Source organism: Scyliorhinus canicula, chromosome 3 (genome assembly GCF_902713615.1).
Source record: "Scyliorhinus canicula chromosome 3, sScyCan1.1, whole genome shotgun sequence".
Taxonomy (NCBI): Eukaryota; Metazoa; Chordata; class Chondrichthyes; order Carcharhiniformes; family Scyliorhinidae; genus Scyliorhinus; species Scyliorhinus canicula.
The window spans coordinates 109,677,680-109,695,327 of NC_052148.1; the positions used below are offsets into that span (position 1 = coordinate 109,677,680).

The 17,648-nt window shown below is 45.9% G+C and overlaps 1 protein-coding gene across 1 annotated transcript; it reads right to left on the reverse strand.

Moving 5' to 3' along the window:
- Positions 1-15,486: 15,486 nt before the first annotated feature.
- Positions 15,487-16,340, reverse strand: LOC119962868 (proteasome subunit alpha type-5-like). Its single transcript, XM_038791077.1, has one exon. The coding sequence runs from the start codon at positions 16,188-16,190 to the stop codon at positions 15,633-15,635; it is 558 nt and encodes a 185-aa protein (XP_038647005.1). The 5' UTR covers positions 16,191-16,340; the 3' UTR covers positions 15,487-15,632.
- Positions 16,341-17,648: the final 1,308 nt, after the last annotated feature.

The window sequence follows — 17,648 nt, forward strand, 5'->3', positions numbered from 1 at the left end:
TGTTGCACGATGCCACTAGATTCTCCCTCCTCTACTCTGACTCATCGTTGTTTGAGATCCGATCCGTTACGGTCGTGTCATCAGCAAACTTGTAGATAGAGTTGGAGCCAAATTTTGCCCCACAGCTCTGTGTGTATAGGGAGTGTATTAGAGGGCTAAGTACACAGCCTTGTGGGGGCCCAGTATTGAGGATTCTTATGGAGGAGGTGTTGTTGTTTATCCTTACTGACTGTGGTCTATGGGTCAGGAAGTCAAGGATCCAGTTGCAGAGGGAGGAGCCAAGTCCTAGGTTTTGGAGTTTTGATATGAGCTTGACCGGGATTATGGTGTTGAAGGCAGAGCTGTAGACAATGAATAGGCATCCAACGGAGTCCTTGTTGTTGAGATGCTTCAGGGATGAGTGTAGGGCCAGGGAGATAGCATCTGCTGTGGACTGGTTGTGGCAGTATGTAAACTGCAGTGGATCAAGGCATTCTGGGAGTATTGAGATGAAATTATGATGTCAGCAGAAATGTGACGGACACTTCCGAATAGGGAGATGTCCTTGTGATGACCTTAAAACGTGCTTCTTAGTTTGAACAAATCTCTCTGTTAACCCATTGTTGGATACGTGGATTGGTGCAGAGGTGATGTGATGAATTCCATACCTATCAGAAAAGTCTCAAACTCCAGCAAGACAAATTGAGGTCCATTGTCTGTGACAAGTTGTTCTGGTAACCCATAACTACTGAACATTTCCCTTAGCTTTTAAATTGTACTCCCAGCAGTAATAGAGGACATCACTGAAACTTCTGGCCATCTGCAAATAGCATCCACAACCACCATGAATATTATTTCTTCAAAAGGAGTAGCAAATTCAATGCATTGCCAAGGGGTTTCTAGCAGTCCTCTGGATGCAGGGATGCCAGTCAATATGCTAGTCTAGGCCAGGCCACCAAAAGTAACCTCTGGCAATCTCTTTCATGTGAACTACTCCATAGAGTCCTGAATGCCGTTGGTCTAACACTGTTTCCTCAATGTTGGTGGAATAATAACTTGCATGCCCTGAAGTGACTGAGAACTCCAACCTCCTGGAAACGTATGGCTGAAGGTCAGGTGAGACTTGAAAGTCCAGGAAAGTATTGCTATGCATCACAAGATCCATTATTTTTAACAATGCTGGGCCGATTCAAGTAGCTTTTTTGATTACGACTGAAGTGATGGGTGTGCTCTCCATGTACGCAAAGTAGAAGATGTCTTTATGAGCAGTGTCCCTATGGCTGATTGGTAGGGGGGAGCCTTGAAAGACCATTCACATTGACATGCAAGGTAGATTTTCAATATTTTATGTCATACGTGTGAGCACTCGACATCAATGCCCAAAACTACACGGAGTTAGCCAAAACCTTGAAATCCCCACAGATGCATATGGAGCCAACCTTCTTGACCACTGGTACAATGGGTATTACCCATTTACTGTGGGGGACAGGTACCAAGATTCCTATATTGACCAGACACTTGAGATCAGCATAAGGCACAGTTCTTTCTTTCAGAAATTTGGTTGAGAGTAAGCCTTGATATTGAATTTTGCGGTAATTCCCTTCATGCTTCCTAAATATCCTTTGAAAACAACACCTGTATAACAGCTGTCAGCGTAGTTTCTTCTGTTACAATACAATGTACTTCCACCCACTTTAACCACATCCTCTCCAGCCATGTCTCTGCAACTAAAGCTGGGTAGTTGCCTTTCACTATAAACAGTGGTAGTTCAGCAGTCTGTCCATTTAGTTCCATGTTAATGTCGAATCTGTCCATCATAGGTACAGGTTTCCCTGAATATGTTTTCAAAACGATTGGAGGGGAGGCGGTGGCGGAGTCATATTGTTGCTGGACTAATAATCCAGAGACCCAGTGTAATGATCTGGGGACCTGGCTTTGAATCCCACCAAGGCAGATGGTGGAATTTAAAAAATCAATAAAATATCTGGGATTCCTGTGGTGGTTTATACACCCTGGTGGGGGTGTAAGGAGTTCTAATTTTTGTTGCCCCCCCCCCCCCCCCAGTACAGAAGGTGCAAGGTGCACTCAAGGATAGATTACTTTGTCATGAGTAAGGCTCTTCACTCCGGAGTGAAGAGGTCAGAATATTTGGCTGTGGTTATCTCTGACCATGCTCCACATTTGGTAGATCTAGTATTGGAGGCGGGACGGACACAACATTTGGCATAAAGGTTCAATGTCGGGCTTTTGTTGGATATAGGGTTCTACGGGAGTGTTTTGAGACACATAATTAGAATGGGATGGTCTCACCCTCTACTCTGTGGGAGGCGTGAAAGAGGTGATTAGAGGGGAGATTATATGATATAAGACACACATGAACGGGGAGGCTCGGAAGGAGTGCCAGTTAGCGTTAGTTGATAAGATCTTGGGAGTGGATCGAAGGTATGCGAGTGACCCAATCCAGAACTCTTGACATGCAGGGAAAAGCTGCAAATGCAATTTGACCTGCTGTCCACAGATAGGGTGGTCCGCATACCAAGGCATTTGAGGGGGGTGGTGCATGAGTATGGGGAGAAGGCCATTCATCTTTTGGCTCACCAGCTAAGTGGTAGGAGGCTGCTAGGGAGATCATTCAAGTTAAGGATTCACAGGTTAGGCTGGTTTTTACGCAGGACAAGATGAATGGTGCGTTTCGAGCCTTTTATGAGAGGCTTTAAGGGTCGAAGCTGCCAGGGGATGTGTTGCGAATGGCAGAGTTACTAGAGGGCCGGGAATTCCCCAAGGTGGGGAAAGAATTGCAGGAAGGGCTGGAAGGTGGGTTTGGAGAGGGTTCAAACAGTGTTGGGACAGATGCATACAGGGAAGGCACCAAGGTCAGATGGGTTCCCGGTAGAATTCTACAAGAGGATTGCGGATCAGCTGGTTCCATTATTGATGGGGATGTTTAATGACTCTCTGGCATGGGGCTCCCTCCCGGAGATATTTGGGCAGGCATCCATCTCTCTTCTCCTGAAAAGGATAAGAATCCCACAGAATGCGGGTCATATCATCCGATTTCATTGCTTAATGTAGACAAAACGATATCGGTCCTAGCAAGGAGGTTGGAACCTTGTCTCCCGGAGGAACTTGGAGAGGACCAGATGGGATTTGTAAAGGGCCAAAAATTATCGTCCAATGTGAGGCGACTGATGAATGTGGTTCTCACCCCAGCAGCTAGACTGGAACCTGAGAACCTGAGGTGCTGCAGGAGTCAGTCCTTGGACCTCAACTGTTTGCAATCTGTATAAATGATCTGCAAGCAGGGAGAGAATGTAACACAGCAACATTTGCAGATGATATTAAAACAGATGGGAAAGCAGGCAGCGACAAGGAGATAAAGATTTTACAGACGGAGAGGATATTGGGCAAAAATTTGGCAAATGGAGTTTAATGTAGGTACTTATGAGATTATGCATTTTGGCCAAAAAAATAGAAAAACAAAATATCACATAAATGGAAAGCAGATTCAAAATGTGTCTGGGCAGAGGGATTTGGGTGTCTTTCTTCATGAATCGCAGAAAGTCAGTATGTAGATACAGCATGGAATTCAAAAGGAAATGGACTGGGGTACAAAAGTAGCAAAGTAATGTTGCAATTATATACGGTGTTGGTGAGACGACATCTGGAGTATTGTGCCCAGTTTTGGTCTCCTTATTTGAGGAAGGATGTGGTGGCATTGGAAACAGTTCAGAGGAGGTTCATTAGATTGATTCCGGGGATGAAAGGATTGACATGCGAGGAGAGATTAAACAATTAAACAGCTTGGGTTAATACTCGCTGGAGTTTAGAAGGCTGAGAGTGGATCTAATCAAGGTATATAAAATAATATAAAGAATTGATAAAGGTGGTAGATTTAGAACTGAAATGAGGAGGAACCACTTCTCACAGAGGGTGACGAATTTGTGAAACTTACTGTCCATAGTGCAGTAGAATTGGAGTCATTAAATGGTTTCAAGACGGAGATAGATATATTTCTGATTTTAATAAACAGGTTAAAAGGATATGGGGAGCAGGTAAGGGGTAGATTTGAGACCAGGAAGAGATGAGCTATGATTTGATTGGTGGAGCAGGCTCGAAGGGCTGAATTGCCTAATTCTGCTCCTAATTCCTATGTTCCTAAAATTGCTTCATTAGATGCAGAAAAAGCATTCGGTAGGGTCGAGTGCAGGTACCTTTTTGCAGTTTTGGAGAAGTTTGGATTTGGCACTTTGTTTTTGTGTTGTGGGTGTTTTTGTTGTATGAGGCTCCTTCCACTAGTGTTCGTACCAAAACCATGAGTTTAGGATATTTGTAGTTTCATAGGGAGACAAGGCAGGGATGCCCTATATCTCCCCTTCTGTTCGCATTTGCGATTGAGCCACTGGCCATTGCCCCGAGGGCCTCAAACAAGTGGAGCGCAGTAGTTAGGGGTAATGTGGAACACAGGGTGTCCTTGTATGCAGATGATCTTCTATTATAAGTTGAAGGAACCAGGACCAGTTATGGGAGACATAATAAGTGTGCTGGAGAGCTTTGGCTCTTTCTCTGGATACAAATTTAATTTAGAGAAGAGCGAGTATTTTTTTGCCAACACTTCAGGGAGGGGAGCCGATCGTCGGGGGTGGGTGGGGGAGGGGCTACATTTCAGCCTGTCCAGGACTAGCTTTTGGTATCTGGTGGGTCCATGTGGCTCAGGATTGGGCACGATTCCGTAAATTGAAGTATCCCAGCCTAGTGAGTAAGATCAAGGCTGACCTGAAACGGTGGGATAGCCTCCCATTGTCATTAGTGGGCAGGTTCAATCAATCAACATTAACATTTTGCCAAGATTTCTGTTCCTATTTCAGTGTCTTCCGGTATTTCTACCAAAGACATTTTTCCGGGGGTTGAGCGGCTTATATCAGGCTTCATGTGGGTAGGAAAACCCCCAAGGATTCGGAGGGGTGTCCTACAGAGGGATAGACAGTGAGGGGTCTTGCGCTGTCAAATCTGACATTTTATTACTAGGCTGCCATTGCAGAGAAGGTGTTGGAATGGTGTGCAGACCCCGGATCTACCTGGGTGCAGATGGAGTCTGGATCATGTAGAGGGTCCAGTTTGTGGGTACTGGTGATGGCATCTCTCCCATTTGCTCCGGCAAGGTATTCATCAAACCCGGTTGTTGTCTCCACTTTAAAAATATGGAGGCAACACCGTCAACATATCAAGCTGGGGTCAGTGCTGGCAAGGTTATACATATACAGTCTCCTTATACATTTAGTTAATATAGTGTCGAGTAATAGATCTAAAGAATCATACTATTACACCTGCTCACACACGATCACAAAGTTTTATCTAAAACAAACTTGAAGGTAATTACTTCATAACAACTGGTGAGCTAAACTAATGTAAAGAACATCTGTTGTTATACTTCCTGCTCTTGCACCATAAATTCCTGATAGCCTTCCTTTTTCTGATAACAAATGTGAGCTGCCATTCATCCTTGAAGGCTTTATCGGTGCTTAGCTCATCCATAGTTAGCTTTATTCTGTCTAAAATCCCAAGATGCATTGTTCCTGTCAAGTGAAGCAAAGAATAGTCGCATGTTAAATCTAAAATTCACTCCAAGTTTAATCAGAATCATATAATAGTATGTTGATTGATTATTGCACTAAACTAAAACCATTCATGTGACATCAATTTACCTACACAACGGGTGATAATCTGTTTCCTTTGCTCAATTGTACGAATAATAATATGGCACTCTTTTCTCCTGTTCCAACTAAAGGTTGCTCCTCCCAAAGATGACTTTCGATTGTGTGGAGGCATTCGCTCTATTTATAATCAGTTTTTGTTATTCATTTACGGGATGTGGGCATCGTTGGATAGGCCGGCATTTATTGCCCATCCCTAGTTGCCCATCAGAAGGTGGTGGTGAGCTGCTTTCTTGTACCATTGCAGTCCCTGAGGTGCAGGTACATCCACAGTGCCATTGGGGGTGGGGATCCCAGGATTTTGATCCAGCGACAGTGAAGGAGCAGCGATATATTTCCAAGTCAGAGTGGTGAGTGATCTGGAGATGAACCTCCAGGTGGTGGGATTCCCGGGTATCTGCTGCTCTTGTCCTTTTAGATGGTAGTGGTCGTGGGTTTGGAAGGTGCTGCCTGAGGAAAAGTTAAAGAGTGAACGACCAAATATTTGATTGTGCCTGATTCAGCGTGAAATCTTGGTGCAGTGTATGAAGCTTGTCGGAGGACCCCAAGAAATTGTTCCTTCAGCCTCCTTATGAAAGTACTGCCAAGCAGAGGCATGACCTCTGAATGGCTGGCTTGGCAGCTTGCAAATTTAGGGGGAGGAGACCAGTGGGAATGGGAGCCAGCAGTGGTGTGAAGCAAAAGATACAGAAAAAAAACTTGTCTTTAGTTTGTGATTTTCAAGAATACGGGACATCCCAAAGTGCTTTACAACCAACGAAATACATCATGTTGAAAAATGCAGCAGACCATTTTTGCACAGAAAGCTCCCATAAACACAATGTGATAATGACCAGATGACCTGTTTTAGTGTTGTGGATTAAGGGATAACTATTAGCTAGGGCACTGAGGATTACTCCTTACTCTTCCCCAAAAATGTGCAAGATTGCCATTTAAATGTGAATCTGTCCCTCCAGCCTCCACAGTGAGACAAACAAAAACGTTTACACTACATTTTTGGATGGTAATCTTCACCGGTTGAACCAAAGGACCACTGGTTGGCTGCAGAGCATTGGAAGAAGTTGGCCCCCAGTTTGCACATGCAGTGGCCCTGACAGCAGTTTCAGGCTTTGGATGTCTATCAAGCGGCCATAACCAAATAAACAAGACAATGGTCATATGGGACCTTTAGAGGTTCATTTTACACCTATAAAATGGCTACAGCTCGATCCACAATGACCACATCCCATGAAAAAATACCCAAATAAATATCTTTTCGTCATTTCTTCTCGTCTATGCCAGTTTCTTCCAATAATATTTTTATTCTCCTCATTTTCCACATTGCCATCAAATATACAGCCATCAAATATACAAGCAACAAAAGGTAACCAACAATAACAAATACAATAACAATCCTCCAACCCAACAACCTCTTCATCATACAAACTCAAACCTCCCCTCTACATCCCAAATAAAAAACAAGAAAGAAAAAGAGAATCCACAGTCATCCCATACATGGTAAACAATAAACAATATACTCAACACCCTCCCGCTCCACCTAATGTTCGATGGCATCCAATTTGAAAGTGCAAGATAAACAATGCCCATGAATTGTAGAGCCCTTCCATCCTCCCCTTCAGATCAAACTTCACCTTCTCGAGATTTAAAAAGTCCAGCAGGTCCCCCCGCCACGCCGAGGCACAGGGCATGGAAGCTGACCTCGACCCCAACAGGACCCCCCTTTAGGCAATCAGTGAGGCGAAAGTTAAGACATCCTTTAATACCCTAATTACCCTCTCCTCCCATCTCCGAAAACTCCCATTCCACTTCCCTGGCTCAATCCTCTGGTTCCCCCTATTTCGGCATCTCTCTTGGCCCTGCCCACAACTTCTGCCTCAACTGCCTCCAGATCTTCAATGTCGCCACCACCACCACACGACACCCTCAGCTCTGACCCCCTGCACAGACTCTGCTCCATTCTAACCCACTGGCAGTCGCCCCCCTCTGACCCAGCTCCTCACCTTTTCAGCATTCACCGGCCAATATTAATATAATAGATTCGGGAGGCCCAACCCCCGTGCCTGCCAGCCTCTCTGCAGAAGCACCTTCCTAATCCTAGACACCTCCCCCCTCACCTGCAAATCCCTCCAAATAAACAAGGTAATCATCTTCTCCACCTCCTTAAAAAATACCTTTGGTAAAAACATCGGCAGGCACTGAAGTATTTTTGTTTTTTATAAATTTAGAGTACCCAATTGATTTTTTCCAATTAAGGGGCAATTTAGCGTGGCCAATCCACCTACACAACACATCTTTGGGCTGTGGGGGTGAAACCCACACAAACACAGGAAGAATGTGCAAACTCCACATGGACAGTGACCCAGAACCGGGATCAAACCTGGGACCTCGGCGTCTGGTTTAGCTCACCAGGCTAAATCGCTGGCTTTTAAAGCAGACCAAGCAGGCCAGTAGCACGGTTCGATTCCTGTACCAGCTTCCCCGGACAGGCGCCGGAATGTGGCGACTAGGGGCTTTTCACAGTAACTTCATTGAAGCCTACTCGTGACAATAAGCGATTTTCATTTCATTTCATTTCATTTTCATGAGGCAGCAAGGCTAAACCACTGCGCCACCGTGCTGCCCAGGCACTGAAATATAAACAAAAACACATTCATTTTAATCGCCTGTACACGACCCACCAGCAACAGAGGAAGACCATCCCACCTTGCCAAGTCCACCTTCACTCTCCCCATAAAACTAGTAGTGTTATACCTATGGAACCCCCCAGTCCCATGCCATCTGCACCCCCAGATATCTAAAATGGGTAGCCGCCCTACAAAATGGCAGCCCCTGCCCACACCCCCGGCTAGGAGTCTATGCCAATTTTATAATTGATTTAATTACGTTCGGAGAAAATGAAAAACTATGAAAATACTTTGATCATGTCAAATTGTAATTGTTAATTGTTTTTGTCTTATCATCCTCAGTTCTGCTTAGCAAAAACATTTCGAAGATTTTTGCAGTTGAAAATATGGCATCATAAAATAATTTGTTCCCATTACAATCTTTATCAAATTTATCTCATAATCTACAAATCTGCAAATCATCAGTTTTCTGTGTAATGTTAATTTTCTTGTGCTCTATCCACTGCCTCTAAATGTTCCGCTGTTTATTGTTTGCAATTCTAATTCAGATATTTTATTGGGTAGATTTTTATTGACAACAACTGGACCATTAAACTGAATTAATCTATTGTTATTATCTAAGCATAATCTTGAGAGTATATAAAAGTAGGGATGTGGCTTAGTCATGGGTTCATAATGCATCATCAAGCAAGAGGTCAGAATCTGAGTGACTTATGATCATAAGATGAAGCCAGAAATTAAATTGCAGTTATTTGCTCGCTCGCTTGCTATGATTAAATATGACTATAAAAGAACTGGTCTGTTATTGATGTTAATTTTATTGTGTCACCACATCCCGGAAATTAATGAGTTGTTTTATCATACGACTGTTGAACATTGACTTCCAAGTCCCTCTCACCCTTATTCTGATTTATTATCAAAGTCTGGTGTCAAGTAATCACCATTTGCTGATTTACATCCACTGCTCAGCGTGAAAGTGTCCCGCAATAAGGACACTGGCTGTTCTCTCAGTCCTCCCCCTTGGCAAGGGCGGTAGAATTAAAAATCAGCCTTGTGGCTCCTCTATTCCATAAGTTGCTAGCTATAGGATGGAATTCAGGGACACATGGATGCAACACTGCCTTTAGACCAAGAGAAGTAGGTGCCACAGAAGGCTTTGGGAGAGAAAAGGATAACATTGACTTTAAAAATAAATTATTGTCTTGAAGAAGTTTGGGCTGATTGGGCATTCATGGTACATGTTTCATTCTGGAGGTTTATACTGTTAGTTGATCCCTTAATTGTACTGCAATTTTGCCAAATACCTGAAACCTGTGATCTGGTTGAAGTTCCTGGACCAAATGGGTTGCACTGATGAATTTTAAAAGAATCTAAAGAAGAGAGAGCAGAACCATTACTAGACATACTTAAAGGTGTGGGAAAAGGTGCCTGAAGACTGGCGGATAGCTAATGTAATTCTTATATTTCCTTAGGGGAACAGAACATGCTCAAGCAATTACAGAACAGTGAGCTTAACATTGGTGATGAGAAAAATACTGGAATTCCGACCAAAGGAGAGAATAAAAGAGCATCCAGGAACAAAAAAATATAATGAATGGCCAGCATGGATTTCAAAGAGTAAAATCTTGCCTGACCAATCTTGCTGAATTATTTGAGGAGGTAAACATGAGAATAGACAAAGGTAATACAGCACTTATAATTTACCTGGATTTTCAAAAGGCCTTTGATAAGGCAACTCATAATCAACTAAAAGATGACAGAGAATGTGGTATCAGGAAACAAATAGCCGAATTAATTGCTAGCAGGCTCCAGGGCAAAAAGCAGAGAATGAGAGTTAAAGTAAATGATTCAGTGTGACAGAAGGTAAGCAGTGGTGTTCCACAATTCACAATTTAATTTAACGATTTGGACTCTGGAACCAAAAGCACTGGCCAGGATTTTCCAGTCCCAACAGCCCTGGGTTAATGGCGGGTGGGGGACAATGCAACCGGAGCCAAATAATTGGTTTCCTGCCGGTGTGAAATGACTGCGGGAATGTGCGCTCCTACCTGTCATAACAGGTCGCCATTCCCACCGGAAGCCAGTGTGAAGCCATTTTGCATCCTGTTAACGCAATGCAGAGGAAGCCCAATTGAAATTCTCCACGCTCCATCCAATTATCTGCGCTACCAGGAGAATATCACATCTGGACATATTGTGACTCACCTGGAAAAAGGCCTGGGACAGTTTGTGAATAATGGAACGTGGAAGCCATCAGCAACCATGGACCCGGAAACACCATGTGGAGCAGACGTGGAACATCAACCAAGTGGACTGTGACACTGCAGTAGCTTCCAGGACATTGATCTACTCACTGCAGGTGAATGGTACCATTTTGCGCAGTAATGGTCTGTGCTGGTGGGTGGCTGGGGGAAGGAAGTGTGGATTAGGCGGGGAGGAGAGGACTGAGGAGGTGAGACAGGTGTTGAGGCCTCAAGGGGGCAGGGGACGTTTGGGGTAGTAGAAGAAAGAAAGAGATGCTGGGGGGGGTCATCAAATGGTTATGGTGGTATGAAGCAAGAGAGTGGGGGTGTTCAGGTGTGAACAAGCAGAGGGGAGAAGAGGGACGAGGGGTTCAGGCAGGGTCTCATCTTCTGGTGGTCATCGCATGGACGTGTGTCCTTAGCAGGAGGAGGAGTCAGGGTCAGCCAAGCTCACCAGCACTCAGTCTGTGTTATGGGGGAGATTGGAAGGTGTTGGACTCACCTGAAAAGTCACATACAACATAGCCACTTGCAACTATCCAGATACTCGATTGGAGTCCTCGAGATGTTGCAGAGATTTGCTCAGCAGGGGTGGGCAGAGAAGCAGATCAGCTCAAATGGACAACTGATGGGGAACCCAGCATTTGGTACTGGCAACACAGTACTCCAGAGCCTCGGGGCCTTGTGGCACTGTCTTACTTTGATCCTGCTTCCTCTGTAGTGGCAGAATGAAGATCAGGAGTAACAGGCAAGGTGAATTCTAAAAAGTCAGACATATTCAAACCATCCTGACTAGAGGTCCCAGGATAATAGCTACTCCTCCTCCATCTGGATGCCCAAGGGCCTCTGCCTGATTCCTTGAGGAAAAGTGGCACCTGGAGGGAAATGGCGGTGCTCCATCCCCCTCTTCCATAGCCACAGCAATATCTCACCCATGGCTACAGCAATGGATTGTAGGTCTGCGTGTGTTTCCAACAGAATTGTGGCGTTTGCACCTCATTTAAGAGGTAGTCCCGCCTTAGAGAGCTGCCAGCCAATCAGATCGGCCAGCACCTCTGTTGTCCCGATAGCACCAAAAGCTACAGTGGACAGAAGCGCAACTTCATGAAGAGCACAAGGCCTTTGTCCCTGTAGTGTATGGAAAGGAGAGTTTTCAAGTCCCAGGCTGGGAAGGGTAGGGAAGGCCTGGGGGTGCGTCACGGGGAATTGGGGCGTCAAGGGAGAGGCTGGTTCGGGGGGTTGAATAGGGAGTCAAATCCTACCCGCACCCACTGCTTGCTTCCCAAGTGAGGCCTAAACCTAATTGTTTTCAGGCTTCCCCCACACCTGGGAAATCCTTCACCCAGCCTAAAAGTTGAGGCTGGGCAGGAAAGGATCTTTAAGCGGTTGTTAATTGGCCACTTACTGACCTCAACTGGGGCAAGGGAAAGACCCCAGTGGGAAACCCATTCTTCCTATTCACGCATTCCCCCCCATTCCCCACCAATGGGAGAGCATGAAATTCAGACTATGAAGTTGGGACAGCTTTTAAAGGACTTGTGGTTCATAGCACCCCAGAGGTTTCATGAACCATAGTCTGGCTGAGAGGACCGCTTGAAAGGTAAGTTCAAATGCTCTTATCCATGCCACCTCATCCCTCCCACCCATGGTCCCTCATAACCCCCGCATCAAGCTATGTCCCTCACATAGTCCCCATGGCCCTTCATAACCCCCAAGAATACATAACAAGGTTTGCTGAGAACCTAGATATCTATTAGACTGATGAGGCACCTGAGCTCAAGAAAAAACATTGTTTGGTTGAGAATTCTGGATCTCTGAGCTCTTCTGTCAATTGCACAAAATTTATTTCTAAAATATAAAGTGATTTCAAGTGCTTGTGATTTCAGCTAGTGATAATCTGGGTGGTTGACACTTATCGGCCTGCAGTGATCGAAGACCTTTTTTTAATTTGGAAAATTGTGAACTCTTGGCGTGGAGGAAAAAGCTGCAAATGCGGTTTGAGCTACATACGGATAGGGTGGTGCGGCAGCTGAGATGTTTGAAGGGGGTGACGTATGAGTATGAGGAAAAGGTCAGCCATCTCTTGCCTCACCCACCAAAGTGGCAGGTAGCTTCTCGGGAGATCAGATTCGAGATTCAAGGGGTAGGCTGGTATCCATTCCGGCATTTTGAGCCTTGTATGAGAGGCTTTATAGGTCGGAACCGCCAGAGGATGAGCCGGAACTGGCGGGGGGGGGGGGGGGGGGGGGGGGGGGGGGGGATTGCCGGAAGGGCTGGAAACACCATTTGGTCTGGAGGACGGACAGATGCAGACAGGGTAGGAACTGGGGCCGGATGGGTTCCCAGTAGAATTTTGCAAGATGTTTGCTGACCAGCTGGTTCCTTTATTGATGGGGATGTTTACTGACTCTTTGGAACGTGGTTCCTTCCCTGAGACACTTGGGCAGGCTTCCATCTCCCTTCTCCTGAAAAAGGATAAGAATCCCACAGAATGTGGGTCGTATCGCCCGATTTCATTGTTTAATGTAGACGTAAAGCTATTGGCTAAGGTTATAGCACGGAGGCTGGAACCCTGTCTCCCAGAGGGAGTTGGGAGGACTAGACGGGATTTGTAAAGGGCCAAAAATTGTTATCCAATGTGAGGCGACTGCTGAATGTGGCTCTCACCCCAGTAGATGGGCCGGACCTGAGATAATTATGTCGTTAGATGCAGAAAAAGCGTTCAATGAGGTCGGTCGGGTGCAGGTACCTCATTGGAGAGGTTTGGGCTTAGCTCTGGGTTGGTGTCGTGGGTGCCTTTGTTGTATGACGCTGAGTCCGCCAGCATTTGTACCAACACCATGAGTTCAGGGTGTTTTATGTTGCACAGGGGGACGAAAAGGAGTACCCTATGTCTTCCCTTCTGTTCGCTTTAGCCATTGAGCCATTGCCCTGAAGGTTTCAAACTGGTGGAGCACGATAGTTAGGGGTGGAATGGAACAAAGAGTGTCCCTGTATGCAGATGATCTTTTGCTATATCTGAAGAATCCAGGGGCAGCTATATGAGACATAATGAGTATACTGAAGAGCTTTGACTGTGAGGGCTTCGTTCTCCGCCCTGCCGCGTCACATTTCTATTTCACCCCACCGGCGGGATTCTCCTTTACGCTAGCTGGTCAATGGGGTTTTCCATTGTGGGCAGCCCCACGCCGTCGGGAAACCCCCATGCTGCCGGCAAAACGGAGCATCCCGCTGGCAGAGAATCCAGCCCCTTATCAAGTTAAATTTAGAGAAGAACGAGTATTTTCTCGGTGGGGGGGGGGGGGGGGGGGGGGGGCGCTAACTTTCACCCTGGCACAACTCTGTTAATTGAATTACACCAGCCTAGTGAGAAGTGTTCAATCCATCCGAGATGAACATTTTGCCAATATTCCTGATCCTATTTCAGTGTCTTCTGGTATTTCTAACCAAGTCATTTTTCTGGGGGGTTGTGCGGCTTATACAGGCTTCATATGTGTGGGAAAACCCCCAAGGATTCGAAGGGGTGTCCTACAGAGGGAGAGACAGTTAGGGGGTCTTGCACTGCCAAATCTGATATTTTATTACTGGGCTGCCAACGCAGAGAAAGTGTTGGGATGGTGTGGAGACCCAGGGTCTGTCTGGGTGCAGATGGAGTCTGGGTCGTGTAGAGTGTCCAGTTTGGGGCACTGGTGATTGCGTTTCTCCCATTTGCTCCGGCAAAGTACTCCTCAAGCCCGGTTCTTGTCTCCACTTTTAAAAGTATGGAGGCAACTCCGTCAACATATCAAGCTGGGGTCAGTGCTGGCAAGGTTAGATGGTACGTTAGGGGTGTGGGTGGGGGAAGGGGCTGGAGAGAGTGAGTGATTTATTCTCGGAGGGGTAGTTTGGCAGCCTGAAAGAATTGAAAGAGAAATTCGGGCTCGAACTCATGTAGGCACCTCCAGGTATGAAATTTTGTTAGACGGATGTTCCCGGCATTCCCGGTAGTGTATTTGACCTCTTCAGATGCAAAAACTCCAATAAGTCCCCTAGCCACGCCGAGGCGCTAGATGGCGTCATTAACCCGCAACTCAGTAGGGTTCACCTCTGAGCAACCAACGAGGCGAAGGCAAGGACATCTGACCCTGCACCCGTCCGCAGCTCCGGCAAGTCCGAAATCTCAAATGTAGCCAGTAAAGGACAGGGCTCCAGCTCACTCTAGCTGCCGCGAGGCCCTTTGGTGAACTCCACACCATCGTGCGTGAGGCTGAGTCTGATCCAGCTCAAGTTAATGTTTTCGGACGCACCTCACTAAAACTACAATGAGTCGTTACTTTATGGAGGTTGAGGATAGGTGCAAGCCCTGCTTGAGGGAGCCCGCTAATCAGGCACACATATTCTGGTCCTGTCCCAAGCTGGTGGATTTTGCGTCTCCTCTTTTAGCACCATATTGGCGATCCTGAACATTAAGCTGGAGCCCTGTCCTTTACTGGCTACATTTGAGGTTTCGGACTTGCCGGAGCTGCGGACGGGTGCAGGGGCAGATGTCCTTTCCTTTGCCTCGTTGGTTGCTTGGAGGTGAACCCTACTGAGTTGCGGGTTAATGACGCCATATAGTGCCTCGGTGTGGCTAGGGGACTTTTTTTTATCAGTAACAAAATTTATTTAGCCTTATTTGATTCGTAACAAGTTTTCAATGCACTATGTACAGATGATGTGGAGATGCCGGCGTTGGACTGGGGTGAGCACAGTAAGAAGTCTTACAACACCAGGTTAAAGTCCAACAGGTTTGTTTCAAACACGAGCTTTCGGAGCACGGCTCCTTCTTCACCTGAAGAAGGAGCCGTGCTCCGAAAGCTCGTGTTTGAAACAAACCTGTTGGACTTTAACCTGGTGTTGTAAGACTTCTTACTATGTACAGAGACCATTTCAAATCCTTAAGATAAGACTGATGTAATCTGTAATACATAAAGAAAAATGTTTTCTGGAATTTCTTTCCTACAATAAGTTTTATTTCATGAACAAAATCTTCAAGTGAGCATGGAACTTTGATTGTGCTCCGAATCAAACTCCAGGAAGCAGTGTCGTGTCGATATTCATGTTTGCAGTTTCTTAATTTCTTCTTCCAGCTCTTCCTTTGTGTACATATGAAATACTTTCGAAGGTTCCATTGTTGCGAGCTCAATATTAGTAGCATTCAGTTTTTCTTCCATTACTTGTTTCAGGATGGTGAGAGCTGCATTTTTTGCCTCTTCTAATGTCATTGACTTACGATAAACCTCCTGGAGAGAGCTCTGGGCACCCTCAGAAGCAGAACCAATCGCTCTTGCATCACACTGTACAAAGGTCCCAGATGGATCCATATGATACATCTGTGGTCCTTTTTCATCAATTCCTCCAAACAGCAAAGCCACACCAAATGGTCGGCTCATTGCACCAGGATCTGCATCTTCTTCGCCAAACTGCAAAGCCAGTTTAGAAACTGCCTGCGTCACATTCTCCATGGTCATATTTTCATTATAGGTAAACCAATGATTCTGCGTTTCAACCCTTGCTTTGTCAATCAAAGTTTTGGCATCAGCTATTAACCCACTCATTACACAACATATGTGGGCATCAATTTCAACAATTTTCTCAATGCTATTGGGTTCCATCAGGGGTGAAGTGATTCTCTTTTCAACTGCAAGAACAACACCTTCTGTAGTCTGGATTCCGATTGCTGTGCAGCCTAGCTTAATGGCCTCAATGGCATATTCAACTTGGAACAATCAGCCTTCTGGAGAGAATGTATTGACACCCCGGTCATACTCAGAGCAGGTGATGAACATGGCTGCTGCGGTTCCAGACGGCGGGAGCGGGTTTCTGCAGAACGGGACCGGAAGGGACTGAGCGGCGGCTTGGGGAGGGACGCGGGGCTCCGGGGCTGGGACTCGGCTCCAATCCGCAGGCTCGTGGCTAGGGGACTTAATGGAGTTTTTGTATCTTAAGAAGGTCAAATACACTGTGAAGGGGTCAACTGAATGGTTGTACCGAAGATGGCAACCGTTTATACTATATTTCAAGGCATTGGTCACTGTTAGCTGCGAGAGGGGGTAGAGGGGCTGAGGGAGTACATGGGGAGTGAGAGAATACATGGAGGGCGTTCTGTTCGAGAGTGGGGGTTGCAAAGATTAGTTTATTTTTTTTTGGTTTACGGGCACTTGTTGTTTGTATTTTTGTATAAAATGACCAAAGACATTGGAGCAGAATTAGGCCATTCAGCCCATCGAGTCTGCTACACCATTCAATTATGGCTGATTATTTCTCATCACCATTCTCCTGCCTTCTCCTCATAACCCCTGATCCCCTTATTAATCAAGAACCTAGCTATCTCTGTGTTAAAGGCACTCAGTGATTTGGCCCCCACAGTCTTTTGCGGCAAAGAGTTCACAGATTCACCACCCTCTGGCTGAAGAAATTCCACCTCATCTCAGTTTTAAAGGATTGTCCCTTCAGTCTGAGGCTGTGCCCTCGGGTTCTACTACTTTTTCCTACTACTGGAAACATCCTCTCCACGTCCACTCTATCCACGCCTCTCAGTATCCTGTAATTTTCAATAAGATCCCTCCTCATCCTTCTAAATTCCAATGAGTACAGACCCCAGAGTCCTCCACAGACCTAGAGTCCTCATGACAAAAGCTTAATAAAAATATATATATTTTAAATAATAGAGGCGGTGCAACAAAACACAGAAGCTGTCCTTATTCACAACGCGCCCTAACACCCGGCAGCCCCTGTACATGGCTGCCTCTGAACTCTTTCCGAGGTTAGCTGGCCAGACTGAAGCCTGCCCCATCCCCTGTAATAAAAATCCCATCTTTATGGGCACTTTCTCCTGTGCCACGCGTGCAAGAACTATACACGGTTGGCTGGGGGCCATTCTTTAACAAAGCTGGACATGAGCCACGCGTATCTCCAGCTGGAGTTTGACACAGCATCCAGAAAACACATCACCATTAATACCCACAAGGGATTGTACAAGTGCACCCAGCTCCCATTCAGGGTGTCATCAACATGCGCAATTTTCCAGCAGGTAATTGAAGACATTCGTCAAGGGTTCCCATGGTGGCTGT